The 19,203-nt window shown below is 37.6% G+C and overlaps 1 protein-coding gene across 1 annotated transcript in view; it reads left to right on the plus strand.

Annotated features, from left to right (window-relative positions):
• Nucleotides 1-18,529, plus strand: part of RBM27 (RNA binding motif protein 27) — a 36,098-nt gene extending 17,569 nt beyond the window's left edge. The window contains exons 9-21 of the mRNA XM_090064244.1: nucleotides 597-746; nucleotides 2,269-2,413; nucleotides 2,820-2,973; nucleotides 4,294-4,551; nucleotides 4,692-4,820; nucleotides 6,204-6,326; nucleotides 6,943-7,017; nucleotides 7,136-7,300; nucleotides 8,148-8,252; nucleotides 8,375-8,566; nucleotides 9,934-10,020; nucleotides 10,488-10,598; nucleotides 12,173-18,529. Of these exons, the coding sequence (XP_089920370.1) occupies nucleotides 597-746; nucleotides 2,269-2,413; nucleotides 2,820-2,973; nucleotides 4,294-4,551; nucleotides 4,692-4,820; nucleotides 6,204-6,326; nucleotides 6,943-7,017; nucleotides 7,136-7,300; nucleotides 8,148-8,252; nucleotides 8,375-8,566; nucleotides 9,934-10,020; nucleotides 10,488-10,598; nucleotides 12,173-12,259 (1,781 nt within the window). The 3' untranslated portion in view covers nucleotides 12,260-18,529. The remainder of the gene's footprint in view (nucleotides 1-596; nucleotides 747-2,268; nucleotides 2,414-2,819; nucleotides 2,974-4,293; nucleotides 4,552-4,691; nucleotides 4,821-6,203; nucleotides 6,327-6,942; nucleotides 7,018-7,135; nucleotides 7,301-8,147; nucleotides 8,253-8,374; nucleotides 8,567-9,933; nucleotides 10,021-10,487; nucleotides 10,599-12,172) is intronic.
• The last annotated feature ends 674 nt before the right edge of the window (nucleotides 18,530-19,203 follow it).

A 19,203-nucleotide genomic window follows, 5' to 3' on the forward strand; every position in this document is an offset into this window, starting at 1 on the left:
TGCTAACATGTCTTACTGGAATCAAACCGCTGATCTTGAGTTAAATTATCTTTATTGGCTGCTTTAGCTGATAAATATCCTTAAACAAAAAGTAAACCATCCAGTATTTCAACTTCCTTTGACAGACTTATTTTAATGTGGTCCATGTGCCGTCTCTGAAACAAAATCGCTGCCCCTAGGAAAGAAGACTGTACGAGCATTGTTGGAGTATAACAGTATCAATTTTTACTTGCAAACATGTACTGAGACTTTATATCCTTTTGTTTTCCTTGAGACAGTGGAACACAGTCGAATTTGGTGAAATGTGCCACATATATACAGAAGTGCCATTTTATTCTATATTAAAAACAACTCTTGTGGTTTAAATTTTCTTTTAATTTCTGGACTAACAGTTAACCAGAAAAATGCGTGAAGTATTAATGCATACAGTTTATCAGCCACAGTGACAAATGACATGAACAAACAAATACAGAAAAGTTCAGTAGCATTATTCAAGTACTCTAGAGGTCAGGCTGTGAACATTGCCCATACAAGCAACCTAGAACTTCTGAATTACTTGGAAATCCCTTTTATTTCTATCTTTTGATTCTTTATAGATACATATGAGCCAGATGGCTATAACCCAGAAGCTCCTAGTATTACTGGTGCAGGTAGATCTCAGTACCGACAGTTCTTTACAAGGACACAGACACAACGTCCAAATCTGATTGGCCTAACGTCTGGAGAGATGGATACAAATCCACGAGGTAAGAGAGTATATTGACACTTGTGAATGAATGTGTTTTCCATTATCGGAGCCAAATCGGTGATCACTTCCTTTTCTTTGTTCCCAGCTGAATCTTGTAGTGTGAGCTACTGAATTAACATTCTGAAATACTTCTACAAATTTTAATATACAGATCTTTATGATTGTAGAAAATAGTTTTGCTTATTAACCTGAGCATTTAAAAAGCAAAGTAGTCCTGTTGCTTAAAACAGATGATTTGCTGTTGTGTAGGCAAATGCATATTACCAGTCTGTTTTCCTTTTAATCCCAAAGTGTGTTCAGTGAGTGCACAGTTCATATGTGAGGTGAGATGGTACAGAAAACAGCCTCCTGGCACTTTTTTTTTTTTTTAAATTAAAAGTTCCATGCTCACTGCAGGAGCAGCGATTGGGGCCTCTGGGTGCTCATAGCAGAGTCCCCCCACGCAGTGCGGGGCACCAGGGGTTGTCCCCTGCCAGGCATCTGCGTGGCAGTGTGCAGGTGCAGTGTGGCGTGGCAGGGTGCCACGCACTGTCCTGGACCTGGGGTGGCTCCATGTGTCAGCTGGAGCTTCCGGTCCAGTTCCCCAGCTCTCTGATCACTTCCCCTAGCTCTTCCCGAGGCACATGGCCCCCAGATCTGCATGCAGGGTTTCAGCAGGCTGCTGCTGCCACCTGGAGAAATAGGCTAGAGCCACCATCGTCACCAGCTGGCAGCAGTAGTCTGCTGTCATCCTGCATTATCCGGGGTCCTGGAGAATTGAGGGCAAGATCAGGGACCTGGGGAATTGAAGCAGGAACTGGGGGAATATTCAGGGACCTTAACATTCCCCCAGCCCCTGGTTCAGTTTCCCCAGGGAGCTGGGGAGGCTTCACGTGTCAACCAGAGCCCAGCACTCTTCAGCCCCAGCTCTCAGACAGTGCGCATCTCCCAGCAGTGGGGCTCTGCCACGAGTGCCCAGAGGCCTCAGTCGCTGCTTGTGCAGCCAGTAAGTGTGGGGCTTTTTTAAGTGCTGGGGCTGGATGGGGGATGGGGCAAGGCAGAGCAGCCATGGGGGTTTCTCCTGCAGCTCCCTCCACCTGGGGAGAGGCAGGCACAGCTGGAGGAGCTGCAAGAGAACCTGCAGCCACCTGGCCGTGCCTGCCTCTACCTGGCCAATCTGAATCTTCCAAAGCTTATTCAGCCGAATCAAATTGGGACGGTGATCCAAATAGAATCACTGTCCTCCAAGTCAGCCAAATCTGAATTGAATACTTCCCTATTCACACAGGCCTAAGAATCAGCATTGAGATGGATAACTTTTTTGTTGTTATTTCCCTTCCCCCTGCCTCCCCCGCCCTTTATTCCTTCCAGCTAAAATGTAATGTCTAGCTTTTGGTAAATTTTTCTTGTGGTGCTTCTCCAAAACAAGTGTTATGAGATCCTGATTACTACTTTGGTTACTTGCATTCTCTGAAATAATTCCATAAAAAAGCTTGTGTTTTGGTGTTAGTATAAAATGATCACACTCTTTTGTCCTCCAGCTGCTAATATCATCATCCAGACTGAGCCACCAATTCCCATGATAAATAACAGCAATGTCACAAGAGTGGTGCTTGAACCAGATAGCAGGAAAAGACCACCAAGTAGCATGGAAGGGCCATCTGTAAAGAAACCCTGGATTGGAAAGTAAGTATTGTTAAGGACAGCCATGGGTTGATCTAGGATTTTGGAAAAGGTGTGGAGGGGGGAACAGGCTGGCCCTTCCGGAATGGCTGCAGATCCTTTTTAACCCGGTACACACCCCTACCACGAGTGGGCAGATCATACTACAGCAGGAGCAGCAGCTGGGGACTTCTTTGAGTCCCCAAAACAGGTAAAACTAGATGTTGGTAATTTGTGGACAAGTTCCTGCCATTTACATTGCATATAATATTTAATCTCTAGTCTCAGTTTTTCAGTTAAATTGTGTTTTGAGTTTGTTTTCTAGCATTATTATGGAAGGCATGTAAATGTTATGATCAATAGACTGTTAACTAGCAAATGTGAATGGATGCAAGTAAGCCCACCTCGAATGTTACCTTGTCTCCTCTAGGCAAACGAATAACAACCAGAATAAACCAGGATTTCTGAAAAAGAATCAGTATACAAACACCAAATTGGAAGTTCGTAAAATCCCTCCAGAGTTAAATAATATTACACGACTCAATGAGCACTTCAGTAAATTTGGAACCATTGTCAACATTCAGGTAAATACAAGGCTTTTTAAAGATCCCTTTAAAAATGATCATATGGCTAGACTGTAATACTGGAAAAATTAGGACAGCTATATGGATGTACTGTGAGCATAATAGTGTTGTCTGGCATACCCTGCTTTACTTTCTCCCTTCTGTTATAGTATTGCACTAGCTTCTAGCTCCAGACAGAAAGCTGGGAGGAAGTCTTGGCAAGTGGGGGAGTTGAGCAATAAAATTAAACTATCTTATCTTCCTGAGTGCTGTATATCTTATTTTGCCTTGTATATCACTTTTTAAAAAACAAAGATCCTTTCTGTTTTGTACCATGATCCATGGCAGTTCCTGAAGATAAAAATTTTATCCTAGTACCTTTCACCAAAGTTTGTGCCAGTTTATTGCTGTGTCCCCTAAAGGCAGCTGCAACTAGTGTCCTGTGGGATAATCAGGAGTGAAAAGCACCATGTAAATGAAATATTCCTAGTTGCATGGCTAAATTTTTACTAAAGTCTTCTGCTGTTTGCCTGGAAAAGAAAATGTGGTCTTCAGACCATCTTCATCTGGAAAACTGAATATGTAGGACCTCTGAAAATATGTCTACTGTTTTAGAGTTTGAAGTGTGTAAGACTTGGTTCAAAAGGTACTCTAGATTTCTCAGTTAAGTTTTGCTTACCCTGGTATGGATTTGCCTTCCTTCAAAAGTAGCATGTGTAAAACGCATTGCCATCTGAACAAAACTGGAATATGAAAATGAAATAACTTGAAATGAATATCTTTCTTCCTCTCTCCCTCACCCCCCAATCTATCCAGTAGAAATGGGAGGGCATTTTCTGAGTATAGACTAAACCTTTTTCTTGCTTTGAGTCTAACTTTGAGTCTTTGGCCAGAATTCTTCCCATTTCTGTAATCTTTAATAGTGTCTACAACACTGTATATTTACTTCTCACGTGCAAACACTGCTGTTCCACAGAAGTTTAGAAAAGTATTGGGGGGAGTGCCTGTTATACAGTGCTATCATGATATAGAGCTATCATTGTTGCTTCTACCTGCAGCTATTGTTGTCCTCTGCATCTTGGTGGTACTATATTTGTACGTTAAGTGAAAGGTCCTGTTGTATGTATGTTTTGTTTTTCTGCATAATTGTGTCAGAGGATACCTTGGCTTTGACTCTAAAAGCATACTGGACACAGGTGACTGTAGTTGACTCTTGGAAATTCTACCCCCCCCCGCCCTTCTGGAATAATGTAAAAGGGTTTTGCAGAGTGTCAGGTGACTCATTTCCTATGAAATATAGATTTGATAATCAATTGTATATCCTGAACTTGTGTTTCTCAGGTTGCTTTCCAAAACGATCCTGAAGCCGCTCTAATTCAGTACTTAACCAATGATGAGGCCAGAAAGGCCATTTCTAGCACAGAGGCAGTTTTAAACAATCGGTTTATAAGAGTGCTGTGGCATAGGGAAAATGAGCAGCAGCCATCGTTGCAGCAGCAGCAGCAGCCACCACAGTCTCTTCATCACCAGCTTCATCCTCACCCTCAGAATTTGACTGCACAGCCTCCAGCTGTGACGGTACATAGCAATGTTTCAAAGGTATTGTGCTTTCACACCAAATCAGTGCTTTGTGACTACTTTGATAAAGGAAGCAGTCAAGATCAGTAGTATGTGCTTCTAAAATGCAGACTATTTGTTCTTTTCCTTTTTTTTTTTTTTTAATGTCTGCTGATATGTAGGTGATGACTAAACCACTGGCATCTGGTGCCTATGTCCTTAATAAAGTTTCAGTTAAACGTCGCCTTGGAGTAGTTGGTGGAAACCAGACTGACCTGAACCAGTCAAGTTCTATTGCAGAAGATTCTCAGGTATGTGAGACAGACTAGCATTAGACTGGTGACTTTGGCCTATTGGGTAGAAGAGAGCTGTTAAACTCACCCTGCCGTTTGACCCAGATACAGACTTAAGGTTCCTCGAAGTCCACATCCAGACCCAGTGGCATCAGGGCAGGTGACGGAAAGCAGTGGTGGTACAAGCAGTGCTATGTCAAAAGACACTCGACACTCTTTCCCCTGCTACCAGAGCCCATCTCCAGTGGGCCTATAGCCCCAAATTGAGGCAAGTCCCATCCCCAAATTCCTATGCTCATCAAAAGTCCCACAAGCCACATATTTGTCACTACTGGGTTAGAGCCATGAACCAGAAGGTTGGACTTGTGGGTTTTTATTCCTGGCTTTTTATTTCTTCCATTAACCTCTGTTCTTCCAGCTTAAGTAACTGTGATGCCACACAGAGTATTATCTAGAAAATTGGGTTAATTTTTTTGAGAAATAATTGTCAGATCTTAGTTTAAATGGAGGTCTGATAAAGCTAGCTATTGGAAGGCCTCTTCAGTATTTGCTTAACAAATACCCATTTATATATTCTATTGGTTTTTAGAGATGGGATTTCCCTGCTTTTTAGTGATGGGATTTCCCTGTTTGCTCATTGGCTATGTTGATCTGTAGCATTTTGGGAACGTATTTGTGTAACAAAAATATGTAAGTGCTTCTTATGGCTCTGAAGAAATTTTTATCCAGTTGAGTTGCACTTACATTGTGGTGCAGTATACGCTCCTGGCAAACAAAAGATATACAATTTGTGGGGAAGGAACTGCAAGCTATTGCCTTTTTAAATTTCTGAGTAGAGAGCATAGTATTCAAATGCTAAAGTAACGTAATTACAGTGTTGCCACGTCTCATGAATTTTGGCATTGTTCTTAAAGTCTATGCTTGGGGAATGTGAAAAACTTAGCTCTGTCTTTTTATATATATATATATATCTATCTATCACCCCCACATGCACACATACCCCCACTCCGAAAGCGTACCGTTAAAGAACAATGCCAAAAATCATGAGAGTTGGTAATACTGTGTTTAGCTGCAAGTCTAGCTAGTAGGAGAATAATATCAAAGGAACTAGGACCCAAGTAAGAATTTTGGCTGTGCCAGAGAAGGGCACTTGTTGTCAAATGAATTTTAATAGGAATTCAAGTCCTGTGCTTGTGAGCAGAGCAACCCTTTTATAGTGATGGCTGTATACATGCAAATATATTAAATGTCAGTCTTTTAAAAATTGTCACATCACACAAAGCTTCAGATACTTAAAAGGGTTTGTCAGTTGCAAACTTAAATGAGAACACTTTTTAAAGTAACATACTCTTTAAAACCTGATTTTGGCCTTATCTTGTTCACTTCAATGTTTTATTTCAGACATTTCCTACTTCTGCTAGCCATACAAAGATGATTTATAGTTCTTCAAATTTGAAGACCTCTATGAAACCTGGTGCAGGATCAAAATCTCATGATGTGCAAGAGGCTCTCAAAAAGAAGCAGGTAACTACATTTGTTCAACTGAGCTAACAGAGGTCCTTTTTAAATAAACCACCTATGGTATCATTCAACTCTGAGTTTTTTTCTGTTTAGTAACATGTAGCGGAAACAGCATGTCTTTTGATGTAGTCTTCTTCCCTCCCCCCACTCCCATCAGTTTTTCAAATGGATGTCTTGTAGTGGAAGAATGTAGCTGAGCAAGGGAAAGTGTAGGAGTATTCCTCATTCCCTACTAACTTTCCTTCCAACTTACTCTTTACTGTAAAGAGCATATGAGACAGCATACTGATTTATCACATAGATCTTAATTCATCTCCTACAGCTTCTACATCTGTATTTTTAAAAACACAGTATGAAATATCTGAACATTTTAAAAGAGCTGGTGTTAGATTACTGTACTTGACCCACCTTGGCTATATCTAGGATTATAGTAATTTCAAGATAAGACAAATCTGTTCCCCTGTCCATTGCAATATTGTCTCCCTCTGCAAGAAGTGCCTGGTATTAAACTGATACTAGACATGATCTCACGCAAGAATAAGTGGTATGGTTTGATTTATTCTTCCAATTCATAAATAATGTGTGCTTGCTGTACTGAAAGCATCTCTGTCTCATTTAGGAGGCAATGAAGTTACAACAAGATATGAGGAAAAAGAAGCAGGAGATGTTGGAGAAGCAAATAGAATACCAGAAGGTAAGTCTGGATGTATTCCAACTGTTGGAGTCTGATTCTAGGAGGCACCAAAATTTTTTCAGTGGTTTCTTTTCTCATCTGAATTGCATCCTTACTCTAGTGTTCTTTTAATATGTAGATGTTGATATCCAAACTGGAAAAGAACAAAGCTATGAAACCAGAGGAGAGGGCAGAGATAATGAAGACCTTAAATGAACTAACAGAAAAGATCTCTCAGTTAAAAGATGAATTAAAAACTTCATCTACTGCCTCCACACCATCAAAACTAAAGAGCAAAACAGAGGTATGTGTTGCAGGAAATGCTGTCCTATCCTGCCCCTGTACCGATTTCTAATGCCTAATTGATTTCTGAAAGAAAAACATTTTATTTGGTAAACTGGATTGGGAAAAAGCAGTCATCACGTTGGCTTTCTCCCCTCCATTTTTGAGTAAAAGATTGCTTTAGTAAAGCTCCTTCAGAAAGCTGACAAAGTAAATGGCTCTAAATTGTTTAATTGTTCTTTTTAATTTTATCCTTTGGCTCCTGAATGTGAGCAAGGCTCTGTCAGCTAGTACGTGCTTGTCTGCCCTGCATGAACGGCAGTGATGTCAGGCTTCTTGAGTTCAGTAACTTATTATATAGTTGGATCCTGTTTAAAAAAACAAAAACAAAAAAGTAAGAGAAATCTTTTTAATAATATCCGATGGTTGAATATCTTTCAGAACTTTGTATGTTGGATATATAATGAACAAAAGCTCTATTAGCAGGGACAAAGTATGTCTTATCAGTACAAGGCCAGATCACTAGTGAGAGATCTCCTGTAGTGGCACTCCCACAAACAGTAAATGCTTCCTTCAAGCATGTATTATACATATGTAAGCCACATGTGTTACTTGACCCTGGTTCTTACCAAATACATATAAACATACCCCACATGAGTGTTCTTATTCCATTTTGAAAAGCAGAGATTTCTCTACTTCCAAACGTTCATCACGTTCCTCTATTAACCATTATCATTGGGTTTGGAGAGGAATATAGATACTATTGGATTTACTGCGCATTCATTTCTTAAGATTATTGCTAAAATCAGTGGATTAAGGCATTTAAAAATGGGATATAAATGCTGCCTCCTCTCCTTGTTGTTTTTTAGGCACAGAAGGAAATTTTAGATGCAGAACTAGACTTGCACAAAAGATTGTCATCTGGAGAAGACACGACAGAGTTGAGAAAAAAGCTCAGTCAACTCCAGGTTGAAGTAAGTCTGAAAGGAGTGTGCTGCTTCAGAGTTGCTAACTTCATGTTTGTGTAACATGAAGCTTTTAACTACCATGGAAGCTGAAAATAGCTTTGCTCATTATATGACTTTCTCTTTAACAGGCTGCCCGTTTAGGTATCTTGCCTGTAGGTCGAGGAAAAGTGATGTCTGCTCAGGGTAGAGGAAGAGGACGAGGTCGTGGTGGGAGAGGAAGGGGCATGTTGAATCACATGGTAGTGGATCACCGTCCCAAAGCACTAACTGTTGGGGGCTTTGTTGAAGAAGAGAAAGATGAGTTGTTACAACACTTTTCTGTAAGTGTGTCGTGTCGTTAGAAACTTTAAAATCAAGTGCAAGACTTGCTGTATGTGGGTTCTTCTCTTAATGGAACAAGTAATCATCCCTCCCCACCATTTCTTACCATTTTGAAGTTACGAGTTAATGAAACAATATGTGGCTTTGGCTTCTTTGGATGACTATATTTAACACTACTACTAAGTCTTCTGCCCTGGAGTTTAACTGCTTTGGTTCAATACATGCGTTATAACTACTACATCTCTCAAATTCATGCTTTTATTTACGGCCTGCTATTTCTAAATAAAAAACGTTACTATTGGTGTTACTTCAAATGTTTCAGAATTATGGGGGGGGGGGTGTAGACATGAAACAAAGCAGGTAGGGAAACGAATTTTGTTCTTTTTCTGTTTACTAGATACGGTGCTGTCTACCTTGTTTTAGGATCTTTGGAAACAGATTTAGAAAGATGAAAAATTTGTACCAGGCTATTATCATTTGTGGCTGGTGTGTGATCTGTTAGCCTTTTCTTGCCCAAGATATTTTGTCATGCAAAGCAGTAATTCCTTACATTTTGAGTAACTGATCCAATAATAGCAGCCTTGGCATCATCACAGAGAAAGATTATATAGAAGACTTAAGAGCTACTGGCAACTTTATCTGTACCTACAATTTTTATCATTTTACTGCTCTTATTGACAGTTGAGCTTTGGCTTCGCTATTCAAGTTGTTACAATTATTTCCAAGAAGCTTGGTGGCTTTTAAAGAAAACGTATTCTTTGCCTACAACTACTACTTAGGCTAAGATTCAGAAAATGCTTTCACTGACTATATATACTTTTGGTTTTGAGGATTGATACAATAGGGACAGTTCTAAATTGCTCTTACAGCAGTGGGACTGTATGTAAAAATCCACTTTGATTTTTAATATTTCAAACCAGTATTGCTATCAGTCATTCAGGGAGAAGGTTAGTTATATGCTGCAAACATCTGACATCTGAATTGATCAATCTTCTGCTTTCCAGTAGAATACTGTGGAGCATGTATAGTTAGGAAAGGTGTGCTTCTCTTGGGAGATTAATAAGTTTATTTAATGAGCTTCAGAAGGAATTGCTTTGCAGTACTAAAGAGGAAAATGACATGATGGATGTGGATAAAGCTGCTTACAAATATTCACATTTGTCTCTTGATAGCAAAGCTTGGGATTATGTGGCATTGTTGAATGATAAAGGCAGTGTATCCTCTTCCAACAAAAAGCCATATTTAATATGCCTTTGAATAGGACCATGCTAAGAAATGCTGCTGTGCTATGTCTTACTAGCTCTTAATTATAATGATTTGGATCCGTAAAATTCATGTTCACACTGTGTACGTGTATATTTCACAGAAATTTGGAGATATAGAAGACCTCCAAGAAGAGGAGTCTCCTTTAAGCGTTGTTCTAACTTTCAAGTCCCGCTCAGAAGCTGAAAATGTAAGTAGAGTATTAGAAACTTCTGTGGTTTTAAAAACTTAGCATGATCACTAAACATTCCTGTTAAATTTTCTTCAGAGAAATGCTGTGTACCATATTCATGCAGTCTAGTTCAGATGGGTTTTTGTTGCTACTAATAATACAGTAGTTTTAACAGTGTGAAGGTGCAAATCTCCAGCACGACGGGGTTCCAGCCAAGTGCATTTTGAGCCCTATTGCTCTCTCTAGGTTGTCCCGCATTCATATAATAATCCAGCAAGTTAGGGACTGAGTGAAGATGCTGCTTAAAATTACTTTTAAGTGGGAGGTGGCTGTAGTGTAATCCTTGAGGTGTTTGGTGCTTTTAAAAGGGTTCTCCTTTCCAGTGCATGTAAGATAGTATGCTGTTCGTTGATTTGTTTTTGCTCTTACTCTCAATAATCCTGTGTTAATTCACTCACAAAAAACGTGCATAAAATATAATTTAGGCTGCTAACCAAGGATCAAAGTTCAAAGACCGAAGGCTACAGATATCGTGGCACAAACCCAAGGTACCTTCTGTGTCCACAGAAATTGAGGAAGAGGAATCCAAGGAAGAGGTACTGCAATAATACCTTTTCTCCCCTTTTCATAGTACAGTGATAATTGAAGGAAAGGGGGGAAAGTGGGTTTTGATAATATACAAAACATTTAGGGATTTTCTTCTGTTTTTGAGGGAACCTTATAAAGATCAATCTTCTTGGCAGAATTCAGTCATTCTGAAACTGTGCGTACATGCAAATACATGCATGCATATACATCCTGAAGAGAGCGGTATTGGTCTTTAATCAGACAGTGTGCATGCTTATGTAAATGATGAATAAAAAATCATTTTGGGTTCTCATTATACTCATTAAACATTTATTGTTACCATATCAAAAGTTCTGATGAGAATGAATTGGTACATTTTCTAGCGTCTGAATTTTAGATGCTTGTCATCTTGTTCTGTTTTTTTACCAAATGCTTATGTTTTTTGATGGAAAGCACTCCAAACCTTAAATCTTGCTTTATTTTCAGAATTTTTTTTCTACTGTCCATTCCCTTCTTGTCTTTATGATGTGGCAAAGTGTTGTGTGTTTTGTTGTTTTGATTAAAAATTGTGTTGCCTCAAATATTATTTTGACATTTTAAATAACTAGATGTTTGAAGTTACCAAAATTCCACTTTAAATGTTAGACTGGAACAGTGGGATAAAAAGAATTCATTTCTTTCAAGGTGCGGGCAAATTATACTGATACTAAATTTATAAGCTGTTCCTATATAACTGTTTTCCTTCTGTATTAATGTAAGTGGAGTTAAACAGCTGTAACTTTTAAATCTATTTTGCTCATATTTAAAGTTTTTATAATGACTTAGCTCACTTATATCAGCATTTCAATGCTAGTGTAACAGTTAAACAAGAACACTTTATGTACACTCCTGAGCTTTCATTTTTGGGATGAATATACAATGTATCAAGTATCAGGCAAACCGGAGAACATCTCTTGGGCAGTGAAACTGCACGAAGTACTTCATAAACCACACGTGCTTCCTCAAAATAGCATATCCTGAACAAAGCAGTGTCTGCGTTGCCTGCTTTTTTTTTTGCTTCTTGACCAAAGTTTGTGAGAGAGGGAAATATTGAGCTATTATTAAGTAGAACTTAAAAGGGATATTGTCAAAATGTAGGGATCCATCTAAATCACAGCGAAAGCTCACAGCGATACCTTTAATCTTTTTCTTTTTGTTGTGTCCCCCCCCCCCCCCCCCCCCCAATGCTGCTGAGTGGCTTAGAGGCAAAAAAAAAATCTCTTGGCCACTCAGCTGTTTGGGGGGTCGGAGGGAAGGCTCAGTAAAAAGAGCGAGAGTAAAGATGTTGCTGCACCATGCTTTACACCTTATTTAGGTAGGGCCCGTTTCAATAGGTTGTCTTAATTAGCATTAATTTTAAATGTTTTAGTTTATCTTTGCAATGTTCTTGAACTCTTCTGTAAGAGAAAGTGTTCATTTTTTGTGCATGCCTGCAAAAGAGACTATTCAGTAGCAACTGGAAGACCAGCACCTAAAATAAGATACTGCTTTGCATAGATTTGCCTCTTGCAGATAGCAGTGCATTGCTACCTCTAAAATGAGACTGCTTTTTATCTTCATTCAGGAGACCGAAACCTCAGATTTATTTTTGCATGAAGATGATGATGACGACGATGAAGATGAAGACGAATCCCGTTCTTGGAGAAGATGAAACTTGGTGTTGGAATTGTATATTTTTAGGAATATAGTTTAAACTACAACTTTTTAAAATTTATTTAAGAAAGTTGATGAGCCAAAAAATTTTATGTTCATTTCTTTTCAAAATACAGTAGATTTAAAGTGAGAGCAAGCTTGCTATATAAACGTCATACTTCGCTGTGATACTAAGTTAGCCAAAGGCCCAATGACTTTTTAGAGTTAAAAAGATTACCATTGGTGTTTGTCCTCCTTTAAAAACAATATTTTCAATTCTTCTTTTCAAGCCACCTGTATTTCTTAGTTTTTTATGTGATTGATTTATTAGTATATAACTGAAAGGAAGAATAGGTTTTATTTAGAATATTATGGGGTCAGAAGAGAGCTACATAGAAAAAAAAAAGTTTTCATTAAATGTCAAAATTGCCTCATTTGCTCACCTGAAAGGGGTAGTATTTTATTACATGTTGAGTCAGTTATCAGAAATATTTTGTTGGAATTCACTTGATTCAAGATCTGTCTTGAAGGGTCATGTGTAATTTCAGTCCAGAAAGCTCAACTTTTCTGTAGTTTGTCTTCTGTTTATGCATGTTTTCACAAGGGTATTCATACACCACTGCTCAATATTAGTTCACTGTATATCATTTTAGATCTTGTTTCGCTGAAATGTCAGCAATGACACTGAGATTTGAGTAATTGAAATATCGTTTCCATGCTTCCACTTCAAGTGTCTGTTTCCTCATACACTTTGAATGCAAGGTTCAAAATTGATCTAGGCTGTTACTTTATTGCATTGTCAGTATTGTTAAAATTAATTTTGTAGAGGTTTTTCTTGGGTTTTTTGATAACCAACCATTAGAATCCTTGTCTGTGAGCATGGTAGGCCTTGGGCTTTTTGTTCCCTTTCTCTCTTCCTGTCTTTCCCCCCCACCCCCAAGTGATCAAATCTCACTTTTATTAATGTTCAGGCCAAACTTGTACAGTGTTCAGAGTAAATTTTATGGTTTTAGGGCATGTAAGGTCTTCTACTCTGAGAAGCATATATGAAACCACTAAGTGATGAAATTCTTAAACATAGTGTTTAAAACTTGCTTTAAGTAAGCTAATACATTTGTCTTAAAAACACAATTTAGTTTAAAAGCAGATAGGCTGAATATCATAAAATTCAGTTGCTGTTGTCTTTATATCACTAAAAAGCACCCAAAATACATGGTGTGTATTGTGGTAGAAATGGGGATAATGAGTTTATACTGTCCAAGAGCCATAGATCTTCATAATTCTGTTATGTGCTGTTCATGAACAGCAATACATTATCTTGTAAGCTCTGTCTGTGCACCTTTTGTGTACTACATCCGAGGTATCTTACATGAGAGACCTGGGGGGAAAAAAAACCTTTGCATTCTGAATATCAGTGTGGAGGAGCATAAACTTACTTTGTCAGCACTAAGATAGGAAACGGCTTTTGTTCTCCACACACCAAACACAACATTTTTCAAGTAAGCGTTCATCTTTTCAAATTAACTAGCACACTGGGCCATTTCACATCCTGTTCCTGATTCAGAATGAAAGGGGGAAAAACTTTATACTAGAGTCTTTTAAATCAAAAGGTCTCTAAACTTAGTTACATGTTTTCAGTTTGCCGATTTGTATTGTTCCCCATCATTTAACTATCCATTCTGCTGTGGCTGTATGTACAGGAAGCCAAAACACTATCCCTTTCGGTTTGTGTGAGTTAAAGGGAGCACTTCCTTCAGTATTGTTAAGGCCTCCCCTTTCTACAGAACTGCTGTTCTCCCAATATGGAGGCTGAAATTCAACTGATGAAGGAGTGAGGAAAAATGCTAATACCATGTACCTGAAGAATAAGCCTTGCTCTTCTCCCATCACCTCTAATATTTTCTTAATGTCTAGACTCAGTCAGTGTATATTTTGAAAGATCCATTGCAGCAAATGTTTGAGTCCTGACAGTTTAACAAAATGATAGAGGGAACAAAGGATTTATATATTTTTTTGTACAGAGTTTTTCTTAAAATTGTATAATTTTGTAAATATTTTGTTTTTGTGTACTAAAACTACCAGCGTATAGATTTCAATAAGAATTGTTGTATTTTCGTATTTGGAAACTGAAGATTACAGTGAGTAAATGAACCTGTAAAAGAAAAACTCAGTAGCCTTTGACATGATTAAACAGAGTGGGATTCCTTTTCATATGATTTTGAACTCTAAAATGACACCTGACTGGCACGCTGTGTTCAGAGACTTGATTTTTTGCCCTTACTCAGATATGTTGGCTTTTCTAGTTGCGTGAGTTAAGTGGCAAAGGAAGAGGGGAAGCTTTATTTAATGAGCTTTGGAGAGGTGTATATACATTTTTCTTTGTAGTACGCATTGGCAGGCTTACAGAAATCCCCAGGTGACATCCAAAATACAATTTTTAAGCACTGAAGCACAAAATGAGTTGTGACTGTGAACTTAGATTGTGTATTGAAAGCCTGCTATTATATTATTGGGAATCTAAGTGATGGGCAGCATAGCAGTAACTGACTCGTGGTGTTTAAGGAATGGGGAAGCCTTTTGAAAGTGACCTTGGTTTTTCAAAGGTGTAGAGAACCTTTCTGTTGTATTCTTAGGATTTACTAGGTAATATTACTGAATCCTTTATTTTTAAGTTGGTAGTTGAGAATGCAACTTATTTTATTTTTATTTTCAATGTGAACTTTTGAAAAGTACATTACATTACACTTAATTCATAATCACTACCATAACTAGATACATGTTAACCAGGCTATTTATGGGGAATTTAAAGTACAATGTTACCAAGCAAAAGCCTAGTTGACAAATATTACAACTGTAGATACTAAAAATTGAACCATGGTGTATATTTATTTTTCATCATTAAATTAAGCTCTGACACGAAACAAGAAGACCAACAACTGAAGAAAAAATCAGTTTGAAAGTACTTGCCCACTTACGAAAAATATTACAGTGGTTTTTAACAAAATCATGTGAAAAGGAATACTAGTTCCTCTTGATGTATAGTAAACTTGTACTATAGTTTTTACAAAATTGTGAGCTTGTGTAATAGTATAATAGGAGATATTGTTGAATTTCTAACTGTTTATACATTTAAATTCATATATGTAATGTTTGTTTTATTGATTACAATCGGAATTTCTAAGATGCATGTTGACTTTTTGCAATAAAGATATAACGCGGAATGGTTCAAGATTTAAAAAAAAAAATTGAAAAGGATGAAAATAATTCTAAATTAAAAAAAATTGGAAAACTAAAGAACCATTCCAAAAAAGTATAACCATCACAAAAAGAGCTGTATCACTCATTCAGAAAGAGAGAGTGTGTGTGAGTGTGTGTGCATGCACATATGTGCACAACGTCCACCTGCATATGCAGGTTTTTTGCTTGGCTTATAGTAGATGTTCATGGATCTTACTGAAGCATTTGGAAAACTTACAGAACTGTTACCTGCACTGAATTTTTAAGAATCAGTGTGGAAATAATACAGCAAGCCATCCGTAAGTATATCATGAAGAGAACTACAAAGCATTTTATAACTTCTTTTACAACAAGCTAATTACTTGACAATTTGCTGAGCCAAAGGGTTTAAAGTGTATCAACCTTCTGAAATAGGTGAGAATTATTTCATCTAAATAAAAACTAAAACTTTCCATATGTAAAACCAGATTAATGAGGATTAATGCAGAGAGAGGTCAATGAAATCAACAGTGTTTTATGATAAATCCTAAAGTAGGACGGTTCTCTTTCAGGAGGAGGGTGATTTCCGAGCACAGATATGGCATAGATACAAGGTTAAGCTCTCCACAATTTAGCCTGACAATCGAACTGATCCCAGAAATCATAATTTTGGTCTCTACCAGTGAGTTTCTTTAAAAGCTATGCTTTCTTTGTTTTCCCTTATGCAAAGGAGAAATATCCCTTGTTAAGATCCAGGCTGTCTCTTTAGTATTATTTTTCTAGTCCTTTTCTTAGAACCTGGCACTGCCATTCAAAATCCTTCCTACTGATCATAGGTGGGCAGGAGACAAGCTCTGACCTTTTCATCTACCCCTTGTTTTAATGGCAAAGAGGTAAAAAAAAGCCCAAAAATAAATTGCAGAGTCTGAATATATTCGAGCAACAGTATTATTTTATTTCAAAACATATTTTCTCATATGTTGGTATTAGTCGTCCTCCCCTTTATCTGTAAACACTTAAGTGACAATCTTACCTTTTTTATTTTTCCAACACCCTGCGAAATGGGGCAGAACCTTAGTGGTGGCCTTTGGGTCCTACTATAATACATTTTTTTAAAAAATCTGAGTTTAAAAAATAAAATTTGTTGCATCGTTCCTTTGCTTAAAATATGCGAGTATTCCTCTTGTTTTACAACATGGAGGAAGAACTTCAGAGGGAAGGAGAAATCTGAGTTGTTAAAAGCGGAGAATGAATTCCAGAAGTTCAGTTCTGTGAAATATGTTTCTATTGCCAAAAATATATATGTCACCAACATGAAACTTGGTGTCTTCTAAGCAGGAACAGGGAGTAGAAATACTTTTAGGGCTCTGTTTTTTGCAGTTCTCTTATAACATATCGCTGGCTTGCCCCTGGATTGATATAAAAGTGTTCATATATTGGTACCTAGTTATGCCTATGATTGGAGAGGAGGATGTCCTTTTAAAACATTTATGAAGAAAGCAAGATGTTATGAGGAATGTATTAAAAGTATTAACACATCTAGAAAGGTAAATGGAATTTTTTTAACGTACTTGAACAATTGCTAATTATTGAACCCAATAAATACCCTTTTTGTAGTTCTATGTGCAAAGCTCTTTTTGAGCTGAATGGGATTTTTATGCTAAGACTTTCCCCAAAGATGGAGAAAGAAAATACTAATAAGCTTGCTGGTTTGTGGTTTTGTTTTCTTTTCTCTTCTCCACGCTTTTCCCCCCACACTCCCCCCTTTGAATTATGTAAGATAGTCATATTGAGTAATTAAGGAAATAGAGCTGGTCAAATCCTTTGCCCAGCATGTGGTATAATAATGAGGAAGTAGATTTTGTGTGGACGTGACAGCTTACAATTAGGAATGTTATGGTATACCTTGATGGAAAGCCAGAACTCCACAACTCTCTTTTTTATAAAAAAAGAAAAAAAACGCTTCATTTTAAATGTGTTTATGACAGATTTTTAAACAATCTTATGAAACTTATAGATACTTGAATTTTGAATCCATTCAGCTGATTATCAAAACTATAAATGAAATATTTTCAAAAGCAAAATTGATTTATTTTTCTTAGTTCACAGAAAATTGTAATTACATGGGAAGAATTGTTTGCTAGGAACTGTACTGTGGGTACCTCTATTTGGGTAGGCTTATATTTGTCTTGCAAACAAAGTGTCAGTCTGCATAAGAAATGGAATGAAGAGCGTTATAGCTAGGGATCTACCTAAATTGTGGCAAGATGAATGGATTTTCATGTGCCGCTTGTGGCACAAAAAGCCAGTTTGTTGGGTTTTTTTGTGGTCTTTTTGCAGCAAGCTCCCCCTGCTGCTGATTGGCCAAGAGATCAGTCACTCATCTTCAGACTGTAGCATTGCACCCAGCTACTTAAAAGACGGCATAGGAGATTTCACGCAAAATTGGGAGAAATGCCATTCTTCATGGTGATCGCAGGGAAACGCAGAACTGCAATTTAAAAAGGTCCCTAATTATAGCATTACAGGTCAGTGGTACAACCTCCATGTAGAAACTTGTAGTATTGGTCATCTCATCTCAAGGATATTTCAAAATTGGAATGGGAGGTTGACAAAAAGTAGCAATTGATGCAACTGGAGAGTCTGGATAAACTGTCCCAATTTGTTAAAACTTCTGAGAAGACAGCTTGTTAGAAAAGAGGAAGACGAGAAAGCCTTAGACTTTGTATATAAAAATGGAAGGCAGAACCAGGAGCTGCTGTTCTTCCTCTCTCTTAACAGGAATTAGGGGACTTCAGTGAAAGTCAAAGGTGGTAACTTCAAACCAATGTTTCACATACTTCAACTAGACTGGCATGCATTCCCACAAGTTACCATTAGCATGTCAAAAAAGGGATGGTGCATTGCGTGGTTAACTGTAGATAATTGTGTTGTGATTAGCATCTTTTTTGAATTTTGTAGTGTTAAACATCTTGCTTTCAGTGAAGTCAGTCTCTAATTCCAGAATATGTCTTGTGCATTGTTTTACATCTGGTACTAGTTGCTGTTAGACAGGATCTTTAACTTTTACAGATTAGAGCTTTTGTGCATTATGACAGTTCCTGTTGAAATATGTTCTATTGTATAAGATAATAACATGTTAAAAAAATACTGTCCATTGTAAGGGGGTTTTTTTGTTATGGAAAGCAAACAGCTGAATTGTGTGTACTGGTAGTCCTTTTCTCACTAAAGTCTTTATATGTATAGCTATACTGCTTTTTTTGCACAAAGAAGTTGGGTACTAATTCACTTTGGATAGAACGCATGGATTAATCTGTGTCTTTCTTTTTTACAGGACTTTCTATTGGTACCTATTGCTGCTGTCCACTTAAGGTGAATTAATCATTCCTGGATCTCTCATTTGGAATTGTGGTAGGTTTATAGAGGTCTTGGTGTATTATAGACCAGAATGGTAATAGAAAATAACAAGTTATAGCTATTTAAAAACACAAAAAATATGTTAAGGGGGAGGTGGGGGTATTTAACAACTGTAGCTAATAATGAAATGCCTTTTATCATTTACTTTATGAGACCAGTCTGAACTGAAAGAATTTTGTATAGAAGAGACGATTACTGTATTTCACAGTGTATAGGTCAATGCAGGGGATAGGTTGACCCTATTTTTCAAACGGGTTGACGTGCACACTGGATCTACAAAACTCCTAATGCTTTTGGATCAGAAATAGGGGGTTGATTTTTTTTTTTTTT

Source organism: Crocodylus siamensis, chromosome 10, assembly GCF_052110815.1.
Source record: "Crocodylus siamensis isolate JL-2025a chromosome 10, ASM5211081v1, whole genome shotgun sequence".
NCBI classification, from domain to species: Eukaryota; Metazoa; Chordata; order Crocodylia; family Crocodylidae; genus Crocodylus; species Crocodylus siamensis.